General features: G+C 35.0%; 2 protein-coding genes across 3 annotated transcripts; one reads left to right on the top strand and one right to left on the bottom strand.

Moving 5' to 3' along the window:
• Positions 1-241: 241 nt before the first annotated feature.
• Positions 242-2,330, top strand: LOC129252411 (uncharacterized; the record flags this gene model as incomplete). Its single annotated transcript, XM_054890925.1, has 3 exons — positions 242-302; positions 1,338-1,433; positions 1,540-2,330. Coding segments are annotated over 3 exons (636 nt in total), but the record flags the coding sequence as incomplete, so codon positions are not given.
• Positions 2,331-6,453: 4,123 nt separating this feature from the next.
• On the bottom strand, positions 6,454-25,480 carry LOC129248862 (protein O-mannosyl-transferase 2). Of its 2 annotated transcripts, none has more exons than XM_054888476.1 (13): positions 25,259-25,480; positions 21,665-21,748; positions 21,511-21,595; positions 14,424-14,528; positions 14,258-14,366; positions 13,914-14,188; positions 13,525-13,824; positions 12,067-12,267; positions 11,694-11,934; positions 11,212-11,360; positions 8,853-9,051; positions 7,518-7,667; positions 6,454-6,698 (listed from the first exon to the last, which is right to left on the bottom strand). In XM_054888476.1, exons 1-13 carry the CDS (start codon positions 25,354-25,356, stop codon positions 6,505-6,507), a joined length of 2,190 nt encoding a protein of 729 aa, XP_054744451.1. In that variant the 5' UTR covers positions 25,357-25,480; the 3' UTR covers positions 6,454-6,504. The 2 variants fall into 2 exon arrangements, with proteins under 2 accessions (XP_054744451.1, XP_054744455.1); XM_054888480.1 differs by having other exon boundaries at positions 25,286-25,480.
• Between the last annotated feature and the right edge of the window lie 2,362 nt (positions 25,481-27,842).

Below are 27,842 nucleotides of genomic sequence, written 5' to 3'. Positions count from 1 at the left end.
TGTTTGCAAACCAACAAATGTATGTTATGTACAAATGTATGTTTAGTACCCAACAGCCGGTAGTCGTAGCCTTTAATTGTTAGTAAACTGTCGCATATTTTGAAGAACGCTAATATCGCGCCCAATGCTACCTCTGAAATATTACAATAGACACTTTCTTATGACCGCAATTATTTAGCCGACGGCCCGACATGTATGTATGTACATAGACTACAGAACTACAATCGTTGAGGCCGCCTAATTAAATCTGTTTCTAATTTGGCGGGCGACAAGAGCAAATGTAGTGCTGCCACTAAAAAATGGTAAATGTAAAATGTAAGTGTAAAAGTGTAAAATTGTAAATGGAATAACAATCGACGATTTAAAAAAATATCAACTTTTTACAGTTTCAGTTTTACAGTATCAACAGTTTTTACACTAAAAAAAATCACTCCAAGTTTTTTGTTATGTCTCTGCCGCTTAAAAGACGGCATTTCCTGGCAAGGAAATTTTTCAGTCGCCACATTGTGAAGTGTCGTCGTCAAAGTGTTTACAGTATCACTGTCAGCGGACTGCAGTAGTTGATGCCTTGGCGCTTCCGCTAATGACCGATGTCATGGCAATGTTTTATGCTGAAAACAGTGAACGACGTCCCCTGTCAGCTATTACGATCAAACTAATGAGAACTCCATGTAAATGAAAAATTGCTTCCTTCCGTATCGTAGTATCGTAGATTTTATTTCACGATATTTAAAAATTCTCGTACTACCCTGTCAGCTGATTGCTCTCTCACCACACAGTGTTGCCAAGCAGTACATTTCGAAATCATTTACAAAATAAACTTAGAAAAATTATAATTTTTATTAAAATAACTTAAAAACACTGTTGAATAATGTTAATTATAGATAAATGAACTATTTGCATTTGTTGGTTTTTAGCTTTGGTTTATTAAACAATGAAAAATTGGAACTGATAACGCGGATGTGTCAAAAAGTGTGTATGCAAAAATATCAATGGCAACATTGTGTAGATACAACCAAACACATACACACACAAACCGATGTATTGTGTAAATATGTAATTAAAAGAACGCAGTTGTTCTCACGGAATGAGTTTTTGTGCTTGTTAGGGGCTGCGGTAAGAGACTGCGTACGTTTTTCACTGTTTTCAGCATTAGTTTGGCATACGATATACGAATTCATATAAAAGGACGTGTGGAAAGTGGAAGGATATCAGTTGCGTTCTGAGTATCAAAACTCAAACAAGAATATTATTGAATAATCGGAAGCTCACATTTTTAAATATGAATAATGTTTTAATGTTTTGCATTATATCCACGTGGATTTTTCGATATGCAGTCGGTTATTATATTAAACCAAAGGCAGAGGAAACTAAACATCTCAGAGACGAATGGAGTGTCTTCCAACAGAAGTTGGGACTTTCACAGCGTAAAGGTATGTTACGTTAAAATAATTAAAGCATACTCGTTACTTGTATTTTAATTGCTTTCGATTTCTCAATTTTTGAGTTTATATAACTAATTTACACTACGATTTACAGTTGAACAATTGAAGTCGAAAAAAAACTGGCTAGATACAATGGGCCCCTTTAATCGCGTTATTGAAGCAAACCCCAAATATTTAATTATGAATGATAAGAAATTTGAATTGAATGACGATGAAAACAAGACAACTAAATATTTAAAACGTTCTCGACGAAAAATTGCCGTGAGAATGGTGTCGAATATTCCAGCTGAAAAAATCGACGAGTTGCTTAAAGTCTTTAATCGTCAACATGAAATCGAAGATTCAGATTTAGATGAAAATATCGAAGAGTCAAGTGAAGATTATGATGAAACCGATTATTCTAATTCGCACAAACCTTTTGCGTTAACGTCTGCTCTGGATCCTGATTATATGTATGAAAATATATATGAAGATGTTCAAGACGCTGCAGCATCCACAAATATTAATACCGATTCAGAATTTACATTTCTTCAGGACCTTATATTGAAAGCGAACGGAAACCGATGGCAATAAAACACGTTAAAGAAAATTGGCTACAGCAGGAATAGTTTTTTGTTATAAGAAGAATAACTAACTTAAATAAGAATGCTGGCATAGGTGATATATAATATACAATTTATAAAAATCTGTGAAATAGTATAAGTGATGTAGATCAAGCCATGCCTGATACTTAAGTCTAACAATAACCTATAAAGTAACGTTTACATTCTAAGTGAATATATGTAGATCTTGAAATCTATGTTACTAATTTAATTGTTTAAGTATGTATATTTCGTTGTGTACTTGTTTGTTAAATAAAAAACCCAATAAGTGAAATTAACCTAATTTTTTAATTGCAAGGTGGTCCAAAGAGTGTTTTTTTAATCATATGTTATTTTGACAGTACCAACTTTTTCCGCTAGAAACTGCTGCAGAATGAATCATTTTACGCTTGAATAATGGTGTGAAATATTGCAAATATATTATATTTCCAAAGTCAATGTTGTGTAGCCAAATAGGGCGTTTATTGCAAAGAATCTATCGAGAGGGTTGCTTGCATCTCTACATATTTTTCGCTTAATTCTGAGACTCCGTTTGCTTCTCTCACTTTCCTCCTCCATTAACACAACTGCACATGTCAACGAATACATTTTAATTTGAAAATTCAGCTAACTTCACAAAAGCCTTAAGGATTATTTGCTGATGTGGCAACCAGACTAGACGGACGACCCGATGGCAAACCTGATAACAAGAAAACAACATAAAAACGTAACTGAATAAACGCTACAGTTCGAAAAAATCGCCGGCGAGGACAGACGCGTTATACTATTTTGCATTGTACATATTTTTCTTTAAACCTAACTTAACCTTATTTTGAACTAAATATTTATGAGAAACTTAAAATAAAATACATTTTACTGAATGGATAAAATTATATTCACTGAAGTGCGCTGTTGTTTGACATTTTAGTTTGGCACCATTTTTTCCGTGTTCAAATGGAACCCACGATTACAATTTTTTCGGGTTCTATACATTTCCCAGCATAAAACACGCCTGCACAACCTCCACCAGTAGGACGCTTTAACGGACTGTTAAACACCCCCATCAAGGTCTATATTTGGGGGTGCTTCTTAAACAAAGGTTTCGGTACTTTGTGCTTATTTACCGAGAATTTAAGCGCCGAGAAAATGAATAAAATATATTTACCATCTGCTAAGCAATGGTATATCAAGAAGAATGAAAGCTAGATCCTTCAAGAGGACAACGATCCGAAACATCGGAGTCGAGCGTGTAGCGAGTGGAAGGCGCGAAACGGAGTTGTCACTTGAGATTGGCCATCTCATTGGGCTCTGATGACAATGCGGCTTCGCAGACGCAAGCCATGTAATTTGGATCAACTTTCTCGACAAATTCAGAAAACTTGGAGGTCATTTCCGATAGAATATGCAGAAAAACTAGTGGAAAGTATGTCCCGCCCGTGCCAGGCCATAATTGACAATGCAGCGGATTGGACTTGCTACTGAGGTATTTGATCTTGGGCAATCTTTGGCTTCAGCAAGACGGGGCCATGTTACAATCGATATTTTGCGAGCCGAATTCGGTAATCGTGTTATCAGACGTCTCGGTGATAACAATTGACCAGCTGGGAGCTGTGATTTGACGAAGTTACGCTTTTTTTATTTGGATTCGAAAAGGACAGGTACTATACGAATAATCCATTAACAATTCAGGAACTTACTCAACATTATACACTCAATTATTAATTTTATAGCAACTGTGAAATTTGCAAAAGTGCAAACGCTATATTTTACTTGACACTAAATTTTTTATTGCTTTCAATGAAATCGCAAAGACAGCAAATTGAATTAATTTGATAATAAGTCATGGAATATTTTAACACAGTGTTGACGGCTATTATTTCGTAATTCAATGAGAAGATAAAACAATGTAAATTTATTTGTACATAATGAACTGAATTGAAATTTTGGACGTATCTTTTATATAATTTTTATTTGAAAGTACACGAGTTAGTTTGTGTACGTTTGGGCGTAAAAACACGAGTTAACTCATGACGGGTCAACAAAGTGTTAAGTAACATATTGCCAACATCTGTCACTTTGTATATTTGACAGCCAATTCGTAGTTTTTTACGCTCACATTGACAGCTTCATTGATAGTTTTAGTTTTCCAGACCCTCTTTGAAAAACGGACTCAGCCAGAATCTCGGCGTACTTCTTCCTCTTCATAGTTCACAAATCAAACAATTGACAGTGGTTGAAAATTGCAAATAGTAATTTAAATGTCTTTACACCATGTGACCCATTTTATTCAATTGGAAGCGACTATTTTGAGGAACGCTCTAGCCGAAGGCCTTCGGCTCCTAGGGTTAGAAATTAAATTTAAATTTGTAATTTATTTACTTTTTTAAATAAATAATAATATTTTGAGGAACAAAATGTTCGTTCCCAATCTAGCAGCATTCCCCGTACATATATATGGGAATATTCATGCTACAACAACAACAAGGGACAAAGTGGTTTTTCACCTTTTTAATAAAAAAAATACCAGTCTAGCGGTTAGACGCGATAGAAGTGAAACCTTCCGTAAAACAAACTGAGAGAGAATGAGACGAAAGCAGCATTAGGGGCGGGATAATTATAGGTTCATTATAATATTGCTATAAAGTTCATATTTTATTTTCTTCATTTTATTATTATTCATCCTCAATGTTTTCAATTTCAACAAATGATACGAGTGGCTTATGATAGCTAAAATATGATACAAATGCTTTGGTTTCGATGTTGTCAACATATCTTTGAAATACCGCGTCAATTGTTGTTTTTGATCGTGTTGTCGATTCAGTGCGATTGTTACACATTTTTAAATTGAATGTTGTATTGAGAAAGCCAATTGAAGGAACCGCTGTGTCCACATGCAAAATTTACGTTAAAATCGCCACTTAAAATCATTGGAACTTTATCGTAATCTTTTCTAAGTATCCGCGATACTTCTGGTGTATACTTTATTAAATTTTCGTGAATGAATTCCGTGATGCTATTTATTGATTTTTTTTTCTGTCGATATTCACGACACTTTTCTGCATTATTTTTCGGCATAATTGCGGTAAATATTTAAAAATGAAAATATTTACGAATATAAAAATACACACGCGGTTGCTATTATGAGCGTCCCCAGCAAAACCTGCGTGACCGAAACTCTAACACAATTACATTTTTTTGAATGTTACAAACACATATGCACGCAGGTTTTGCTGGGGCGTGACCGAAACTCTAACACAATTACACATATGCACTCGTATTTGTTTGAAAATCGACTTTTTTTTTTTGGTTCTCCGTCACCTTTGGAAAATGTGTAAACAGTAAGCAAACTTTATTCAAATATTTTCCCTCATTTTTGCATCAGTAAAATTAAACAAACGCCGTAGCCGAATGGGTTGGTGCGTGACTACTATTCAGAATTCACATAGAGAACGTCAGTTCGAATCTCGGTGAAAACACCAAAATTAAGGAAAACTATTTTTCTAATAGCGCTCACCCCTCAGCAGGCAATGGCAAAACACCGAGTGTATTTCTGCCATGAAAAAAAGCTCCTCATAAACATATCATAAAATAAAATAAAATAACTGTATAAAAAAAATTTTTTTCTTGTGATTCGAACCAAGGATTTTGGATCGGAAGCTCACATTGCTAGTCGCTCGGCTACCGCGCCATGCTGTCGGCGTTGGCCTAAAAGTTATTTAGTTCGTCGCTACGTTTATATCAACATATAATATAACGCTTCGTAGCCAAGAGTGTCGCTTTTTTCGTTTCACTTTTTCTCAAATCACTCCCAACGATTCTAAAGAAGTTTTCACTTCAAAAAAATTCTGTTTACTTTGAAGAGTTTCTTGCAAAGTTTAAAACAAAATATCTGCTAAGGGGACCCGGTGGTCAAAAAATCGAGTTTATGTTGTTCACAACACCAATGGCTATCGCCCCTAATTTTTTAATTATTATGTAAAAGGAGTTAAATAAAAGCCTAAAAAAGTGAAATATCGTTTTAAATTTTCGAGCTCTAGACCACCGGGACTCCTTAATGGTGAGATAATTCGGAAGTTAATTAATAAACTTCAATATCACTTGTTTTAAATGTAATTCATAAGGCGCATTACATGGACAAAAAATCCTAATTTAACTGATGAAAAAAGGTTTAACAAAATACTTATGTGCAAAAAAATTGCATATTTTGTTTTTGCACTACTGATATCACCTTGTATGGATTCGCCTTAAATTTAACTGCCGGATACACAAATAAAATGGTGTAACTGTAAGTAAATGCAAAATATAGCCAAGTTCGTGGATCTACAGGACTTTTTACACGGCCTGTTATGTAAACAATTGTGCGAGCAGATATTTTAAGAATTCAACGAAGCAATTTTATTAAGCTATTATTAAATTGATTAGAGAGATCAAAAGCTTAACAATAAAGTATTTATATGAATTCATACTAAGTATATTAATCAAAATTCCCAAGTTGAAAGCCATCTTAGTCCATACATTGTAGAATTAGGCTCGTTGGCTAATGATCCGCTCATTCCGTAGGCAAGTGGTGAGAACTTTATAAAGCTGTAGGCCAGTATAGAAATTATACCACCAAGCAGTGTGTGTTGAAGCCACTTTGGTAAGTGACTTACTAAATATTGAAACATCACTCCTGTAAATTAATGAAACCAATTAATATACTAAAAAGACTCTTCAGAATATATTATTTCAATTATAGAATTCTATGAGAGACGGTTGTTACGCGGATTAATGAACAGGTCATTTGCTTTTTTGGATAGTTTTGTCAGCAAAAGATGGATCGCAAGCAAGCTATTACCCGTAAGCTGCCCTGATGCTAACAAATAATTTTTTTATTAGAAAAAAATTTGAAATTGCAATTTCTCAAACTGCTCCGAAATATAAAAACAGTTAATATAATTTCGAAATGTCTTAGTACAAACCAGTCTTTCTTGTTCTTCTCTTTAAAAGTTTCATTATTATTTATTCACAATAGATTTAAGCTGTTAGTTACATTTAATTCCTAAAGTAATTCCGAATTAAGTCGGATAATTATATTAATATATAAAAGGTGAAATTATCGGCGCAGCTGATTTGTTCATTTTTTGCGATTAGGAACTTCGATTTATAAGGTTTTTTTATGCAATGTTTACTGGTACTTTGTTCAATATTTTACTAATATATGTACATATGTTTAACAAGGAAAATATCGCAAATGCTTCAAAAAGATGAAGCAAAATGATGTGAGCTCAAATGTAGTGCTACTATGATGAAATATGGGCAAATGTTTAAAACCAGGTGATTTGGTGTTACTCATTTTTAATATTATTTTTGTAATGAAATTTGAATTTCAACAGAAAATCTGCTTACAGCTTACCAAGGGAAAAATCCCTTCAAATTCTGACTAGCAAGTCTAGCAAAAAAATAAAATATGGAATATATGAAAGCAGCGTTTTAGTGAACTCTGTCTTACCTGTCAACATTGAGTTGTATATTAAGGCTGGAAAGTAGTGATGGAAATAAAGAACACGACCCATTGTCCAAAAGGGAATATAATGTGTCGTCCATCCGATGAAGAACCAGGTTGCTGCATTTAATGATATTCGTTTTGAATCTCTACTATCTATAAAAAAAAAGTCTTACATAAAATAGCAGAAGATACAAAGATTGTGGAAGAAACAGTCATACTTGTTGCAACACTTATTTTACAAACTAGGAAACAGATAGTTAATGATTGATGAGCTGCTTCAAGTGTTCTACTGAATATGTTTTATTTTGAAAAGAAATCAGATATAAGAAGAATTAAGGTAAATGACGTTTTTTTGCCGTTTTATCGGGATAAATAAAATTCATATTGGCTCTTTGTTAAGAATTTATATTTTCATCGATGATTCAAAAGTACTCTTACATTCCATAGATACTCGTACAATAACTTAGCTTCTATGAAACTAATTTGGCACAGCATCCATGATTGATATATGTAGGATCATACGCTTAAAATATCTAAAAGATGTAGGTTTTTCAAAACAGTTAATAGGAAAGTCATGTGTAATTATTAAAACCAATTAACATCTTCCAATAGCATAAGCAAAACGTCATACCTTTCTCTGTTTTGTGGTACGCCTACATATATAAGGTCCTTGACAGTAAACTGCGAAATATGTTGAGCCCAGCACCACCTAGCGGGTACATTTCCTCCAAACATATTTCTTCTCGTATAGGCAATTTGTATTCTGAATATATGTAAGTCAAATCAGAGAAAGCGCAAATATAGTAAAATCGTAATAAAAAATTTCTTGAATCCAGCGTCTCCTAGCTGATTCAAAGTTCAGCCGCACAACAGAGATAAGCCTTCGTATAAGGATACGCCATAAATTCATTATTAAAAAAACTAAGGAAATTAAACGAATGTTCTCCGGCTCGAAGATAATTTTATTAGAAGCGTTTTCATGACTGCATGAGTTGGATTCTTGTTATTAGTTTCAGTTTCACACACGTTTCACAAACTGCGTGGAAGGCGCTTCTCTTCTACCGAATATATAACGCAGTATTCTCGCGATTTCAGAAGGTGATTCACCATTTTGCTTTAGTATTTACCAACTTTTAATATTTCTCCACCTCGTTCGCACGCAAATCGGCCATTTTCGAGAAACGCAAATGTTAACATAACTTTCTGTCTTAGTACCAATGAATTTAAGTTGACACATTAAAAACAAACTGTAGTTCAAGTTGCAAACCTCAGATGGCCCATCCCACACAAGTATATATAAGTATATAGTAAGATAAATTTAGAGTATACGATAATTACCCGTGGTTGTAATTTTTGCTCTATTTGTTTGTAATACGGACACCTCTTGTTTTTGCAATTGACCTTCGAGACGACGTTGCTTGATAACTGCTACCAAAGAAACGATCAAAAAAGCGCCAAGGAAAATTAGGTTGCTCCACCAAATTATAGGATTCCCCAACAGATATATGCGGTAAGAGTTTCCAGAGAAGAATTGTCCCTGTATTAGTTATTGATATTATAGTGCAATGTTTACGAGTGTACACAAAACGTAGTCAGTGTCATTAGTAAAGGAAAAAAACATACATTTTATATACTTACTATATACACAGAGATATAAATGAATTATATACTAAACCTGTTTAATATAATGTATTTCTTCCCAAAATAATGGTCTAGTTATGCCTAATACAGGTGGAGTTTCAGATGTTAGGTTTATTTTCTAAAACACAAAATAATTTTCTTTTTATGGCTCGAAAGCCAATAGGAATTTGATTTCTTGTCAAATATTTTACTATTTTTGCCTTTCTTAGAAAACAACGAAATTCATCACATAGAATTTGACAGAATTTTTCCAACAGGAGGCAAAATAACTTAGAAGCCACAGTTTACCACTTTAAGAGATAAAATAATTCTTTTCCAGTGCTGTGTGCTAACACTGTGCGAAATATCCTTGAGATATATCTACTTTTTTAGAAATTCATTAGTTTCTTTCATATTTGTTGCAGTACATCAGTATTCATATGTATGCCCATATGTATATCCAAGCTATCTACTTGTAGAGTGTGAGTATTTGACCATTCTATGTGAAAAGTAGTGGGCACATCTCCTTACAAAGCAAACGCAATTCTAAACACCATGATGGAGTGTTTTTCACGGAATATAGGAAAAGGAATATGCAATATCAAACGCCTGGAATAACGCATGAATTATCTACGAGTATACATTGCAAAAATTTGTCAGTGGGGCTAGCAGCAATGTTAAGGTGAAATCCATTTTCCAAAATTTACTGAAACATTTTTTTTTTGTTTTTATTGATTTTTCTTGGAAAAGTGTGCTACGGATTGGTTTGGTCAGGCTATCTATGTTCGACTAGTCTAACTGATAAATTACCTGACCGCCGTGATTATCATCATTATTTGTCAACTGCAATTAGTAGCTTAACGCAAGATCCGATAAAAATTACAGAAAATTAGTACATATTAATATTTAATTTCCGTCCGTCCATCTGAAAATACAAGCTGTAACTCTCAGCCCAAACAGCCAACGACCGGAGCCCAGCTAGACATCGAAAAATAAGAACATTGGACTCGTCTACACAAGAATGCACGTCAGTTCGACAGTTATGCATTCAATATTGAGAAAGTACTTAATAAGAAATTAAAATCCTCACTTGTCTTCTTTGTAATAGTTATTCAAATGGTTTTTTATAATTAGTAATTAATCGGCCGCCGTAGCCGAATAGGTTGGTGCGTGACTACCATTTGGAATTCACAGAGAGAACGTGGGTCCAAATCTCGGTGAAACACCAAAATGAAACAAAAACAAAAAAAAAACACATTTTTCTAATAGCGGTCGCCCCTCGGCAGGCAATGGCAAGCCTCCGAGTGTATTCCTGCCATGAAAAAACTAACCATAAAAATATCTGCCGTTCGGAGTCGGCTTGAAACTGTAGGTCCCTCCATTTTTGGAACAACATCAAGACGCACACCACAAATAGGAGGAGGAGCTCGGCCAAACACTTAAAAAGGGTGTACGTACCAATTATATACATATATATATATATAATTATTTTTTAATTTAACTTGTAATTCCTTATTCTGGAAAGTTAACGTATATATTAATATATATATGTATATAATTGTCCTTACATCCTTTATTGGATATGCAGAGCATCTCCTCCTGTTTGCGGTGAGCGTCTTGATGTTTTCTTCAAATGGAATGTCCTGCAGTTTTATGTCGCCTCCGAACGGAAGATGGTTTATTCTGAGGAGCTTTTTCATGGCAGAAATACACTCACAGGCCGAGGAGCGACTGCCATTAGAAAACACTTTTTCTACTAATTGGTGTTTCGTGCCCGTGGTTACGCTTCCGAATGGTAGCCACGAACCACTTTATTCGGCTACGACGTCTGCTATTGTGACCGACTTATATACTTATACATAAACTCATAATCTTGTTTTAGGGATGGCGGGATAGGGGTACAAAATTCACTTCCTTCTAGTTTTTAGGTACGTACATAGGTAACAAATCGTTACAAGGTTAATGAAAACTAACACTTCTGCAACTGAATTTAATAAGTAACATTATTTTAAAAGATTGTTAACTAAGGTTCACCAAATAAATGACGCCAAAGTTATATCAATGAATTAATCCATACCCGATAGTTAATTGGCCATTGCCATGGCTTGCTAGTCTGTTCCCCTTCCTTTGGTTTAAGTCCGGCGTTTCCTTGAAACATGACCGCGTGTGATTCCATAAAGCGGGCAATAAATCCCGGCGCATACATATCGAGATTTACGCTGGGCACTGAAATTATGTGAAGACACAAATTTTGTATACTAATTTATATTATGGCCTGTATTGCTTTACATCTGACTCGCAAAAGATCACTAGAAAATTTGGCAAATTAATTGAGTTTATATAACCGGTTCGAGTTGAAAGCGCTTCACTTCATACATATATACATATGTATATGCCACCTGATTAATAAAGGGGTTTTAGTATTATTTTGCGGGTCGGATGCTATATAATGCGGAATATAAATATTAATATTATGAAAGTTTAAAGTTTTCTTTTATAAAGGAAAAATTTTATTATTGATGCTGGTTTATATTACAAATAATCTTACCCAGAACTTACGTTTCTTGTTTAGGTTATCTTCGACATTCCAAATAGCATTCTTGTCCCTTATATTGGGATTGCAAGAAACTTCCTGTTGCTCAAATCCCCATTTCGGAAGTTGTTTTCCACTTGCGGTTAAAGCACAATTTTGCATGTAATGCACTAGCAAAAACTTTGTTGTAACGGTTTTAACACTCGTATTTTGCTTGTTATCTACCAAAAGAACTCTCCAAATATCATTAGCATCACCCTGACCGTCCTGAAGCGATAATAATTATTCGAATGAATTTGCCAACTGTGGTTCATAATAATGTTTGACGATTCAGTGTACACGTATAACTTATACAACTTATCTTTACTTCGTTTGGATTAACTAAAAATTCAGCATTACCTCGCCATAGCCTGTTACTTGTAGATGACGTTTTGTAACCGGAGCTTGCTCATCGTGTGAGTGTAAATTTCTCTTAGAAGCAACGTGCTCCAGCCTAATAAGATCTCCATGCTTAACATATTTTATATCGACAAATGCATTTTTGTTGTATGGCTTTATAATCCATTTATTATTGTCGTCCTTATGTGTATAGGTTGTGATCTGTAGGCCACAAGAACACCGTAGTTAGATATTAGGGTACAAAACTTATGCGGTATATATGTACGTAGTTAAACTTTGATTTTTTTTTTGTATTTGATTGTATTTTATTAAATTAATGCATTTGGTATATCTCAATAATATTTTTCACAACTTTTAAAGGTATGGGATGGGTACTTGAACATCCGTTGCTTCTACTCGTCTTTAAAGCGTTTTATTGAAACTTGTTATTTTTCAAGCTCTATCTATCTATTTTTGTATGTACATAACGCCATAACTCAAAATATCCTGGATCAATCGTTGAAGCTTTACCCATAATTCCCCAGATATCGCTGGGAGCTTTTATTTTTTGTCCTTTAATAATTATTGATCTGATGGCTGAGTGGGCCAGAAAGTTCTCAGAGAGATGGAGGAAGGGTAGCGGAAACTCTGAAAAGAAGAGAATGTTTTCTGCGAAAATAGGTCCGAGATTTATGAAGTTATGTCAAAGTCTTTTAGCGAAGTCGCAAAACATGAATGCTCTATCATTCTTGGAAAAGATGACTCTCCTTAAAAGGAGGAATGGGAGAGGGTAGCGTCCGCACATCTCTGCGGTTTTTATGATGGTAGTAAGGGAGAATCCTGTATCTGCCCCATGCTGTGCCAGGTGGCATTATGGAACATACAAATGAATAGTTTGTGCCCTGGAGGGAGAGGAATGGAAGGAAGCTAAGCTGGAGATGGATCAGCTGGAAGCTAAGCTGGAGCTGAACAAGAGGATCTAATTGTGCGACCGCGAGCTCATGTCCCTGTGGCTCCCTTCTGAACCTTCACAACCCTACCACAAGTTTATGGACAAACTGGGGTAGGTGCCGACCTTCTCAAGTTTATCAACAAAATGTTTAGCGACAGAATGGTCGTGGCAGACTGGAGCGGGGTCTCTCTGTAGGTGAGTAGGGGTGTGATCGTTTGGTCGTCATCCACAAGTAAAAAATTTCATTAAAGTTTTATTACTTGCATATGTCTAGGTTTCGCATCAAAATAGATTTGCATAGATCAAAGAAGACCAGTACGGAGTGAGTTCCTTTCGCTTAGCGTGTAATAAAGATTTCAGTTAAAAAATGTAATTAATTTAACAAATTGTCTCAAGTTGCATTATGCTTAATGCTAAAAGAAACCCACTTCACGGGCGAAACTGCAGATAAACAATGTTTTTATAAATATGTAAAAATGTTTTTATTATTGTTTAACTATTGCATATAATCTGTCAGTTAATAATACCTGTTGTTGTCGCGCTCCCAGGCCTTTTGGGTATAAATGTAAGTGAGAATGAAGGTATCCTCCCCCAGTTTTATGATTTTTTATAGTTACAATTGCACCATAGGCCACATCACGTGGCATGCTAGCATTGTGCAACGAATTACCAATTAAACGTGACTGAAAAGCAGAGCTGTAGAAACCATCACCATTTCCACTCCGGTTCAGTACTGCCAAATGAATGTAGAAGAAGAGCATATACAACAATATTGGCCACAGAATTAGGGCCAGCGCACGACAGACTATTTGTATGATAGTTTCCAACTGCATTAGCATGTAAAGAAAAAAGTGATTATACATACCTACATAAGCATGTGTGTAAAAGTATTATTATTGATTTCTATAAGCCTTACAATTGGTTTTTTTAAATCTCCAAATATTATCCAAAGTTCATGGATTGTATGCAAACCGACAAGCATCACTGCAAAAAGTCCTACAAACTTTGTACTTGTCGTACAAGCTAACATAGTACCCGTAAAAACTAACCAGAACCACCAGCGGCCTGTGTAAGATGCTCCAGCTGCAGTAGCATTTGATACCTTGGCCATTCCCCAAATTGACGCAGTCATGAAGAAGAGCAAAATGGGATCGAGCAATATATATTGATTTAATGTTAAAAGGCCAACATCTGTTTTCGACATACAAATACACAAAATTCGAGTTTACGCATATATCAATTCTTCAGAAATTTACTCACCAAATATTAAGTAAAGTGCGGAGATCAGGGCTGCTTCGTAGGAGTGTGTCATATCATATACAGTGTCGAAAGCCATGGGCATTATTAGTGCTCCTAGGGTAGTACAAAACTGAAAATTCAATGTAAATGGTGAACAAAATCAGAAGCCATTAAAAAACTGACTTACATAGCGCATTCCCTCATAGCGGGTACCGTTGTATTTATCGCCCGGTTTCTCAAAAGGATAAGTGCCATTGTATCCAGTCAAGTACCCAGAGAGCCCTATAAGCATCTATAGAGTTGTAAATGCAGGTTTTAAATACATTAAGAAATTGATAGAATTGAATATTATCTAATACTTAATAATGCTCAATATTACTCAAAGTGGTGAATATGGTAAATTTATTTTCAATATTCTTATTTGTACATACTTATGTTACTATATATGATACATGGATATTAATTTTTGGTATTTTCTTGGGATCGCTTCATTACATCTACATATAATTGGCACTACACCCTTTATTGGGTGCGCGTGTCGATGTCTTCCCACAAAACGAAGTGACCTACAGTTTTGCGCCGCCTCCGACTTACAAATAATTTTTATGAGGAGCTTTTTCATGGCAGAAATACACCCGGAGGTTTTTCCATTGCCTACCGAGGGGCAACCGCTATTAGAGAAAACCTTTCTATCATTTGGGGTCTCATGCCTGGGATTTCTCTCCCGATCCTAATGTACAGTGGTGGGCATAAGTGGTTATATGATTTCTGTTTCGGAGTTGGAAGCGCAATAGAGCTAAACGTATATTCTTGTGTTATATTAACCGATTCATTTTAAAACAACATATGCAAATGGAAGGAGGTAAACACATAAATACATACCTATATAATAGATTTTTATGAAATAATACATAAAACTCAATATTCGTGAAAACGGCAATAAATTTAATCACAAGAACCACCGAATTCGTGAGGTCTAAAAGGATTTTTCTGATATGGTATGGAAAAAAAGAAGACTCGTATTTTAAAATTTAAAAAATGTATGCTGCTATCGCGCTAATAGACGCCAACGAATCGAAAGAAATGAAATGGCGAATATACGGAATACCTGGATGGAACACACATTCGTACTAAGCCTACAAGTGGTGACAACTATATTACTATTTCGACCTCAACCGTCAATGTTTTTACAGTTTAAATGTAATGGCGGTAGGTTAATTACTTATTATATTCACAGGCTTACATATACTTATATAAATTAGGTTTCCTACAGATATGCGATCACAATGTGGTCATTACTTTTGTCGCCGCCAAGCATCCAGGGGCTAATCGTGACACAATTGTTTAGAATGTGAGTCACACATGGCCACTATGCAAATTTTAAACATGTAAAAGTTATTAAACTGTTGGAGATAAATGAAATGTGTATAAGTGATTCTGGTTACCAATTGCCATATTTGATGGCAGCGGTCAGAAGTGCAGCCAACATAAAGAACTCGGAAGCTCATATTGTAGTTGAAAGGTGCTTCGGTGGGTTGAAAAACCATAATACATAATTGACTCGAGAGGGCTAAATTATTCACCGAAAAAAGCAACACAACTTATAAATATATGCTGTTCATAACGTTTGTCTATACTCCAAACATCAAACTCCATTGAATAGCTCAGAAACAGTAAAATTTCGAATACGAGTACTGCTGCCGTTATTAGAATGAGGATAGCAAATAATGTGTTAATATATGCAATTTTATTAATATATTAAATATTTTTATATATAGATTTCAGGTACGCTACATGCCAAATTCATCTACGTCTTCAATCTAATAAAATATTTACATAAACATTAAAAAAAATATCGCTTGACTCTTTATATTGGGTAGCCGAAGAATTCTTTTCGTATTTCTAATCAAACTTCAACTCATTTTTTTTATATTTATAATGAACTTTATTAAACCAAATACAGGGTTGGCCATATTAAACTGACCCATTGAGTAACCCTATAACTTTTTACTGTAATTTCAGATCAGCTAATGACATACCGCGTTGGAAGCGTCGGTCGAAGGAGATTTATACCATGAAACAGTACACCCCAATAGAACGCGCTGAAATTGTTCAGCTGTACATTCAAAATTCCTTCTCGATTGTAAAAACGCAACGTGCGTGGAGAAAAAAAAATAAAGTGAAAAGTGCGCCGTCAAAGAACGCAATCAAGCAAATGCACAAAAGATTTTTGTCTTCCGGCACTGTGGCTAATACCCGACGTCCAAATAAAAAGCGGCCAAGACGATCTAACGAAAATATCGCGGCCGTACGAGCCAGTATCGAGTCATCGCCGCGAACGTCAGGTAATCGTCGTTCTGCTCAGTTGGACATCCCTCGGACCACTCTACGACGTATCATTCGTTTGGATTTGGGGATATTCCCGTACAAAATACAACTAAATCAACAACTGTTGCCGGCCGATAAGCCTCGTCGCTTGGAATATGCCAATTTTGTCGTCCGAATGGCCCAAACTGATGAGGATTTTTGGCATCAAATCATTATGAGTGATGAGGCCCATTTGTCCTTGAACGGAACCGTAAATAAGCAAAATTGCCGTTTCTACGCCACTGAAAACCCTCAAATTATTGAAGAGGTACCTCTCCACGACCAAAAAGTTACAGTCTGGTGTGGCATTTGCGCTGATATGGTCATTGGGCCGTTCTTCTTTGAAAATGGTCAACACCAACCATTGACCGTCAATCAAGAGCGTTATCGGGCCATGACAACCGATTTTACCACCTTTTGCCATTTTTCTTCTAGAGACATTATTCCATCAGTGTAAAACTTTTGTGGTTTCTCGGCGAAAAACTGCGACAAGTAATTTTCACTGGCTTCCTTGAAGCCAACTTTACTCCATTAAGGGAGTTCTGCATTGACCGAAACAAATGGTAGTCCGATGATGCAAGGTCAGGGCTATATGTTGGATGCATCAAAACTTCCTAGCCAAGCCTCCCAGTTTTTGCCGAGTCATCAAAGATGTGTGTGGCCCAGCGTTGTCCTGATGGAAGACGACGCCCTTTCTGCTGATCAGGTCTGGTCGTTTTATTCGATTGCTTGCTTCAATCTCATCAGTTGTGGACAGTAAAGTGTAGAATCAATCAATCAAACCAATCCCACCAAACACACAGCATAACCTTTCGAGGCGTCAATCCTGGCTTTGCGACCATTTGTTGAGCTTCAACACCCTTGCACCATGATCTTTCTCGCACATTATTGTCGTCTCTTTTTCGTCTCCTATTACCATTCGCTTCAGAAATGGTTCGATTTCATTTCGTTTCAGCAAAGAATCGCAGATGTTAATTCGGTCCATTAAATTTTTCGCAGACAATTCATGTGGTACCCAAACATCGAGCTTCTTTTTGTAACCAGCCTTTTTTAAATGGTTCAAAACCGTTTGATGATGAATATTTAGTGCCTTGGCGATGTCATGGCAGCTTATGTGACGGTCCTGGTCAATCTTTTCTATAATTTCATCGACTTTTTCAACGATAGGTCGACCGGAGCGAGGTGCATCTTTTACATCGAAATTTCCAGAACGGAAGCCTGCGAACTATTGTTGTGCTACACGAACTAATACAGCATCGTCTCCGTAAACTTTACAAATTTCATTGGTGGCTTGAGCGGCATTCTTCCCTTTTTTATACAAAAATTTCAAAATATAGCGAATTTTTTCATTATTTTCACTCATTTTTGACCAGCTATAATATTTTTTCAACTTCTCCGAATTTAATTTTTTTTTGTTAAATGAAGCTTAAAATGTCACCTTTCTAACACCATATGATATGACACAATGTGATTGGTAGCACTGGAGATAGATGACTCCAACGACATCTATTGACAAAATACGAAAAGACTTTTTCGACTACCCAATATTTAAGAAGTACATATATACTTAATAAAATATAAAAAAAAAACTAAAGAAAATATGAGTTCACCTTTCAATCTAATAATTATTTACTCTAAAAAAAGAAGGAAAATAGCACTTCAGTACCGCAAGAAGTTAGGAACATAATAGCTAGGTTTGGAAATATTCCAAGTTTTTTTCCTAAATTGCAGGCTGGGGTTACTGCAGCAGTCATTCTGTTTATTACATCCACCTGCGGCATTGATATTTCTTCCATTTTTTTGCAGCTTCAGCTTGCACTTCAGATTCTGCCACCGTTCTTAAAATGTGCGCTTAATGCTCGTTGGCTGTGTGGTGGGCGTCTCTACCGGCGGTATTGGTTGTGCTTTACAGAACATTGAATATTTCATGGGCTTAATTTATTACGAATCGGCGATTCTAAAATAAGTAAAGAGTGCCTTTCTGCAATCAATGAATTTCTTGACGTGATTGAGGCCGCTGTCGCCCAAAAATCTGCCACTAGGAGCTACTGACCTTAAAGTGAAAACAAGGTTGTCTAAAGCCTACTCAATTTCGGAAAGAGGAGAGTGACGGAATGCGCCACCACCGGTGGCAGTACGGCTCCGTGTTTTTTTTTTCAATATTCTTCTTTGTCCGGTTTTTGAAATCAGTCCATATCTTGAAAGAAAAAAATAGAATGCTTACTTTCTACCATTCCACGTACCGTTCGATAGGCGTTTATGTAGGTGGACCATAATAACACTGTGGTACAAAAAAAAAAGTTGCAAAAAAACTTTGGATCGGACATGGTGAGGGTTGTAGCCTTTGAAAAACTGAAAATAATGGTATAGTTGAAATTTCCAATACACCCCCAAAATCTCATTTTATGGCCATAAAACCGTTTTTCAGTAGGTTGATATGAACAATCACTCCTAACTTCGCCAATTTCCATCCGATTTCGAATTTGCTTTTTTAGTTCGAAAGAACAAAAACAAGCCTTTTTGACAGTGTGTTAACATTTTTTCTGAAATGACAACTGACGAGACTGTAGACGGAAGTATTTGGAATTTTTTTATTTTTTCTCTATTTTTTCGACTTTGACATAATTTTTACGATATTATCCGATATTGAGGATTTTTTTTAGTACACTACTGTTATAGTAAATTTAATTTTGCGTCGAATGAGCTATATTTGACTGTAATTGAATTAAAATTAATAGAGTTGTGTGGGTTTTAAGATTTTTTCTTTTTTTACTACGAGATTTGGTATGCGTTTCGAAGCATGAAAATTATAACAAGTGTCATTATAAACGCATAATATTTATTGGAGTATTGTGCAGTGCAGCACTGTACGGTATGGTACGGTGCAGTACACAACGGCACTAGTTCCAAACTTAAAAATGCATTGGAAACGGCCCTTTGGAGTTTAGTATGGTACGGTACATTTGTCATTTCTTCATCAGTTTTGAATACTTCTCTGTAAGAAATTCGATCATCATCATTCATCTGAAGTCGTCATCAACTAAATTCCATTGTTTAAATCGAGAAGCGAGCGTTTCAGATTGTCTTCCCGATAGAAGTATGTAAATCACGAGAAAGATCCTGAAAATCTGAATTTGATACAATGTCTCGTTCTGAAAACTTAGAACCAGACGGAAAGTACTCTTCATCATCAGGTTTATTGTTATCAGTTTGATCATCATCAGCAATGAGTTGAACTTCCTTCAGTTCATGACCTGCAGTTGAGTCAATCATATCGTCCAAGACTACGGGGTTCTTAACAGTTGCAACATCAGCATACTTTATGTGCTTTCGAGTTTTATAATGATGACCGTTTACGTCCGTTTTACAAAAATAACAACCATCTGGTTTATGATAAGGCTGATGATGCCATATCATCGGAGAATATTGAGAAAATTGACTTTTCTGGCAACGTTTTGATTTATATCTTTTGAATTTCAATGAAACAAACAATAAAACTTTGACGTTTTAATAAGGTTAAATTATAATAACAAACTTCTTTTGTTAATCAATGTACAGTGTGAACTTTGGCACACTTGGGAGCTTTTCCATATTTCTATTGAAAAAAATGTGCTATAATATGTCAGATATTTTCTTAAGTTCTAACCAGTTCTGTTGTATGCAGTACAGTGTACTCTTATGTATTCATATATACTCCAATAAATATTACGTATCTATAATAACGCATCAAAACACGTCCTTATTCCCATTTAGCGTAAGCTATACCTACATACCAAATTAGTAAAAAAAAATAAAATCTTAAAACTCACACAACTCTATTAATTTTAATTCAATTACAGTCAAATATAGCTCATTTGACGCAAAATTAAATTTACTATAACAGTAGTGTACTAAAAAAAATCCTCAATATCGGATAATATCGTAAAAATTATGTCAAAGTCGAAAAAATAGAGAAAAAATAAAAAAATTCCAAATACTTCCGTCTACAGTCTCGTCAGTTGTCATTTCAGAAAAAATGTTAACACACTGTCAAAAAGGCTTGTTTTTGTTCTTTCGAACTAAAAAAGCAAATTCGAAATCGGATGGAAATTGGCGAAGTTAGGAGTGATTGTTCATATCAACCTACTGAAAAACGGTTTTATGGCCATAAAATGAGATTTTGGGGGTGTATTGGAAATTTCAACTATACCATTATTTTCAGTTTTTCATAAGCTACAACCCTCATCATGTCCGATCCAAAGTTTTTTTGCAACTTTTTTTTTTGTACCACAGTGTAATTAATTGTTACTCATAATTTCCTCCCTCCCAACTTCTACATTTTTTCGGTCAGATCCAAACACTCCTACACCAGCATGTCTCTCCATCTCCCTAACCAATATCTCAAAGTGAGTGGTTGTAGCTTTTTTTCAGTTTCGAACGATAATCGTTTCATTTTCGTCTTCTCTTTGAGTTCGAAAATCTCAAACTAGACGATAACTACGCAAGAATGATAGAATACAAGATTGTGAGTTGTTATTTATCGAAACGTCAGCGCTGCAGATATGCAAGGAAAAGGAGGATTAAAATTGTTTGTGAAAAAGAAGAGTAAAATGCATTTACAGGTATTTTTATTATGCATGCTCCCACAATTTTACACAAGGTACTTAATTTTTATTAGTCTGTTTAAATTAAAAATCACAACGTGACGAAGGCATTTACGGAATATTCACGTACAAGCAACTTCTCTTGCTTTTGTCTGTTTTTTTCGCAGCGCTAACGTCGTCGGTTGTCAAAACTGCGAAAAATAAAGTATCTGCTTTCGAGAGGCGTCACCTTCTGTATCTTGTACACCGTGGGGTGAATGTACGGATGTTTTTTTAGTTATCTTAACCTAAGCTTGCTTAGTAGCATTTTAAAAGTAAACATACCTTTCCCAAAGGCGGATGAACGTCGAAGAAAAAAGTTCTATTGATGTACCAGCTGCCCATTTTTCCAAAATGTGTTTCATCCCAGCTATAATGCATGTCAAATAATTTTAATATAATGCATAGATTCATACAATGATATGCCTTGCAACCTTACCAAACATGATCAGGTTCTGTAACTTTGTAATATCGCGTGCAAATAGTTAGAATCACAATGATACTAAATGTTACCCATCTGTGGCTAAACGAAGGAATGGGAAAAGAAAGAATTATTAGTGCTTCTTCAGTAATTTAAGGCCGCAGTGTTAAACTCTTGAATCAGTTTTCACATTCTTACATTTTGCTACCCATAAAAGAGAAATTAAAACGAACGAAGAGATATTAAACGCACCGTACGCTTATTTTTTCATTCATATAGCACTGTTTTCCAGTTTTTAATAGATTTGTGATACATTTTGTACATACGAGCAGCGCCAGCAAAGGGAATTAAGATTGAAGTATACGAGTACAACCACTCTAGCGCTTTACGGCACTTTTGCTAAAATTTCGACTTAAAAATGCATGAGAGTGTCAAGAAATAGATATTTAGAAGAAACTTTTAAAAACAGATTACCATTTGCTTTTTATCTAAAATATTTCTCATATCTACATTAATTATGTATGTATTTGAAACCTTCTGCCCATAGTTGACAATTTAATGCTTTAAGCACTAGATTTAATGCTTTTTTTAATGTAATGCCAATAAAGGGTTAATGAAAGTAGGTCAGTGCTTTTTTCTGAACTTAAATGAAGAAATGGAATACTTTTAAAACCAAAATTCGTAACCGTAACCTTTATGCATTGCTCCACATAAAGAATGTGACTAAAAAGGCAAAATTGTTGTTATGACAATTATAACATACCTGGTGATGTAAATTATTAAATCGATAGTAAATAAATTTATCAATTTCAAGGCATGACGTGAAGCAAATTGTATGGCCAAAGAGAGAATAGACTTTATATTTATTATTAGAAGTTATGTAGTGTTGAAGTCACTGTAACAAACATCGCTTTATTGTGATGGCACAACCTAATGTAAGTTTGCTTACTTACCTTATGCTTATATGTATATAAATATAAATGCATGTGATATGTAGGCATATGTACTATATGTGTGTGTTTGTTGCAGTGACGTGCAAAATGAGCAAGACTAATTGCTTTGGTTAAAACGAGATAGCTTATACAGGGCCCGCCATCTATCGTTACGGATTTGAACTAGGTATTATTTGAAGAATGGTAACAGTTAGCTGTCATCTGATTTGACAGAAAATTGGTTTTATTCTTCCGCTGAACGAAAATGGTTGTGTATACGCTCAAAGATCGCTGGGAAATATTGCGATATTACTTTGAAAATCATGGTAATGTTGCAGAATGTGTACGAAAATTACGTACGGCAATGGGAAGAAGAAAAGCACCGAATGAAGCGTATATGCGTTACTTTGCGAAAAAAGTAAGAGAAACTGGGTTGCTTATTGACAAACCAACGCGTGACCGACCGAAAACCGTGCGTACACCCGAAAATATTGCTGCTGTGGCCGAGAGTGTTCGTGAATCACGAGGAACATCAGTTCACCGTCGTTCTCAACAATTGGACATTTCGGAGACATCATTGAGACGAATTTTGCGTAAAGACCTTGGTATGACGCCGTACAAAGTCCAAGCCAAGAGCCATATGAATGAAGTTGTGTTCCATCATTAACCGGAAGGATTGTACTTCAAAATAAAGAAAACAGTTTGGAAAAATATTGAGTAGTTTCTTTTTTATAGCATTTTTAATTCCGTAAAGTTATTTGGCGGACCCTGTATTTGCTTTGCAGGCAAGCATTCCAAAATGATCTTTAATACAACAAAACGCAAGCGCATATTTCTCGAAACAAAGCTCGCTCATTTATAAACGAGCCCACTACAACTTCCCTGTCCTATCCATAAATCCATTTTTCTTGACGAACACAGAAATATTTGGTGAACCGTGAATTTTTGTCGTGGCGAGTGCCAGACATTCCCTGTACATATACATAGGTATTAGTATTTGCACCCATGTAAGTATTTGTGCACAGAAGGCTTTGGTTTTATTATATAAATACCTAATTCCTAAGGCTTTATGTATACACACATATAGTTATATGAATTATAGCGGGGCTTATGTATACATATATACGAATTATGGCGGGACTTGCGTTCTTTGTACTGTTTTTGATTTTGTCGGTTAAGATGCATTTAATTGATTGTTGGTTTTCTACAGTGACGGGTCGTAATTTTAATATTTTAAAATGTAGCTTTTAAATGTATGTGTAGAGACAAATCTTTTTTACCGAATGGTTAAAAACGAATAAGTTTTTTGTTATTGAATTATGCATGATGCATTATGCAGTACGTTTATTTTTTATTTTTGTTAAATACCTGTGCATTAAAAATAATTCATGTTTTTAGATCGTTCGAGCCCTTTTTCTTAAAGGGTTGTGTTTTTGGAAAGTCAAAAATTGGCAACACAGCTTTGGTAGATAGAATAGTATTCATTTCGTATTTGCAAATATCCGGCAGGCAAGAAAACCATGTTAATGTCCATCCCATATTCATGAGTCGAAATTTCTCATGAAATTTTTTCTACACCCTTAGTATAATCAGATCTTTCCGATTCCAATTAAATTTATGTCTGATTTAAATCTGATGAGGACCAAACGTATTGTTGCTGTTGTAAACAATATACTAAGCTTGAGCGAACTTTATTAAGCCCCTTGCTGAGTTTTGCAAAAATGTATGAACTTTTCTCGAGTTATAGCTTGTCATATCTGTCGGATGGATGGAAATCTAGCTTTAAAATATAAGAAGTGGACGCGTTTATTATCCGACCTCAATAATATTTATGTTGGATCAAAGGAAGTGTGCACAATGTGCTCATTATAACTATTATAATATTTTTTAGGTTATGCGCTATGACCTGTTATTTATCTCAAGAGCTAATTGAAATTAAAACTTAAAAATATTTTCACCAACGAAAAAAGAGGATTTTAACCGGGGTGAAATTTCGAAAAATTAGGAGCAACTAAATGCCTTTCACAACTTATTTAGGAACCAGTTGAAATAAAAAAAGATTATTATTGAATGTATGTCCGGCAAGTAAACATTTGATTCATTTGATTTTGTAGACCTTCTAATGTACCGCAGGCATTAGCTAAACGTTTTTGAAGAACATATGAACACTTAGAAAATAGTGAGTTATTTATTGTTTTTTTTTGTTGTTTGACATGTTTTTTGGTTTTGCTTCCAGAGTACGAGTAACGTGCATACATTGTGCTCTTGCTTATGTTGGTTTTATAAATTAGAAACCTGTTAACACCGAAAATTGGCACTTTAGCTTAAATTGTAAGTGAAGAGTTAGATTTCAATCCGAAACCGCATTAAAATACTGATTGTAAGATTGTAACAACTTTGTGATTGCGATAAAATGATTTAAAGCAAGTGATTAAAAAAAGTTGAGGAAATTAGTCTTAACCAACAAAAAATTATTCCAACCACATTTATACAATAATCAAAAAGTATTCCATTGCTTAACACCTTTGACATTAGCCATAATGCAGAAAGTTTTGAAAAGTTCATTAAATTGAGTTCATTAAAGTTTGTTTCCTAATTCTTTCTTTTTTTGGCGTAGCAGCGGCGCACAGACACACAGACACACACTTGCAAACAAAGCAGTGCTCACTAGCTCACTTACAATGGATCGTTTACTATAGTTTTCGACTTTTCAGCACTTTTCTTTAAGTTGAATTGAATTTGGTCGACGGTTTCTTTTGTTTCCGATATTCTAGACATATTAGGTTATATTTTCACTTGTTTTAAATAATATGTATATTTAATGATCTAATACTGCTTTCGTTTTGTTTAGTAACTTTATTAATTTTAATTTAATACGTGTCATAGGAGAGCAGCTTCCTTTTGTCTCAAACTCCAACTCGTTTCTGAGCAACTGTCTTCGCTTACTTACAACTGGCTGCGAAGACTGGTTGTATAGAAAGTATCACAAATGAAAGAGAATTGAGAGAGACGGCTTCTTCACCCTACCTTAATCAAAGAAACAATTTAAAATCACCACACTAGCACAAAAGCACCAGCTCGGAAATTCAAATCGTGCACATGTGATGAATAATAATATACAATATATATGAAAATTAAATATTTCGGGTTGTATGCATTCGTGGTAGCTTTTTTGTGGACAGTTGTTGAAAACATATTGCAGTACTTAGATGTACATTCGGACAGCCTCGAATTTTAATTTGAATTTATTTTATTTGAATTTATTTATTTATTACTAGTATAATAATACATTATAATTTACAATAAACTGTAAGTCCTACAGATACTATTAAAAGTCTGTTCGTAGGCTAGTACCATTTATAATAACAATCTTACAAACTAAATATGACAAAATAAGTTTTATATGTAACAACGTAACATACATTTAACCGTATGTTACAACATACTTACTTATATCTAGCGGTTCTACGGTTATGCACTATAATTAAAATTTTTCCTCTATATGAATCTTCTTACTGTATTTTTAACCTTAAGGACTTCATTTTTATGCAGAGAAAAATCTTTAATATTCATATATAGTAAGCATTCAAATTACAAAATTTATTCACAAACAGATGAGTTAGTTTCCTTTTAGTTAGTAAGTTTTCATGCCATTTTTCTTTTAGAATTTTAAACTTTGACCAAATTTAAGTAATTTCCCTTATTTTATAACAGAGATATGATCTTGTTTTTAAGTAACAGTTTCGCCCATTTCAAACAAAAGCCAACTTTTATTAGAATATGGTTCCTTGATGAATTTCGCAAAAATATCTTAACCTTTTATTGAGTTTTTACGGAGTGCCCGAGGGCAGAACTACAAGTAGGAATTGAAAAACTAAATAATTACTAATGATAGAACTTTATTTCAATAACTATTACATAGAAGACAAGTGCGGATTTTAGTTTTTAAAAATTATTTCCTCTAAATGTTGACCGTTACATCGGATACAGTCTTAAAATCTGGCCTTTGTTCTCCGAGCCACTCGCTGGAGAAGTGATATCAGGATGTCATTAACCTCGCGAACGATATTTCACTGCCTTTTTTTTCATAGCACCCCCATGATGCACCCCCATAGAAAAAAATCCCTAGGGCTAAAATTAGGTGACCTGTGTGGTAAGGATATGTCACCGAAATGGCTTAATACGATAGTTTAGGGAATAAATCATACATAACCGCAATGGCCCTCTAGACGTGTACGGCGTGGTGCCATCTTGTTGAAACTATATGTACGAGGTGGATTTAACAAATAAGGTGATTTTTCAAATTTCCCGGGCTACGTACATTCGACTTTCAATTTTTTTTATGTTAATACACTCGTCTTGAAGATATTTAGTTTGTTTCTGAGACAAGTGTTTTGCGTGTTCGGCGATTTTCTGTTATCGAAACAAAAAATGGATCAAAGAAGTTCCACCAAAGTTTGTAAAAAAAATGGAATTAATTGCTTAAAAACACTTGAAATGTTGACAGTAGCATTCCGTGAGAGTACTCTGAGCCAAAAAAATGTTTACAAGTGGTACAATCTTTTCACAGAAGATCGAGAAGATGTGAATGACTACGCTCGCTCTGCACACCCCAGCACATCAACAACCGATGAAAATGTTGAGAAAGTGAAGAAAATTGTTATGGAGAATCGTCGAATCATAATTAGAGAAGATGCTGAGGATGTCGGCATATCGGTAGGCTCATCAATCAGTTTTGCTAGAAAAAATTCCTGAATTTTGACCAAACGTGGATATTTGACGAATCATGGATATATGGTTATAACATCGAAAACAAAGCCCAATCGTCCCAAGGGAAAAATCCAGGAGAGCCAAGACCAAAAAACGCACGCCAAGCTCGATCAAATGTCAAGGTTCTGCTCACTGTTTCCTTCGATTACCATGGCGTAGTGCATCAGGAGTTCTTACCACAAGGTCGTATGGTAAACAAGGAGTATTACCTTGAAGTTATGCGTCATTTGCGTGAAACAATACGAAAAAACGCCCGGAATTGTAGAGAAAAAATTTATGGCTTTTGCATCATGATAATGCACCTGCTCACTCATCATTGCTTGTGAGAGATTATTAGGCCAAAAACAACACCATTTTCATGCCTCATCCACCGTATTCCTGCGAATTTTTCCTGTTACCAAGATTGATGAGACGAAGATTGAGAATGAAAAGATGGCGTTTTGCGACGATTGAGGAGATAAAAACCGAATTGGGGAGAGAGCTCAAGGGCATAT

This window comes from Anastrepha obliqua, chromosome 1 (assembly GCF_027943255.1).
Source record: "Anastrepha obliqua isolate idAnaObli1 chromosome 1, idAnaObli1_1.0, whole genome shotgun sequence".
Taxonomy (NCBI): domain Eukaryota; kingdom Metazoa; phylum Arthropoda; class Insecta; order Diptera; family Tephritidae; genus Anastrepha; species Anastrepha obliqua.
Note: the sequence above shows the minus strand (reverse complement) of the source record. Positions and strands in the feature narration are given on the sequence as shown.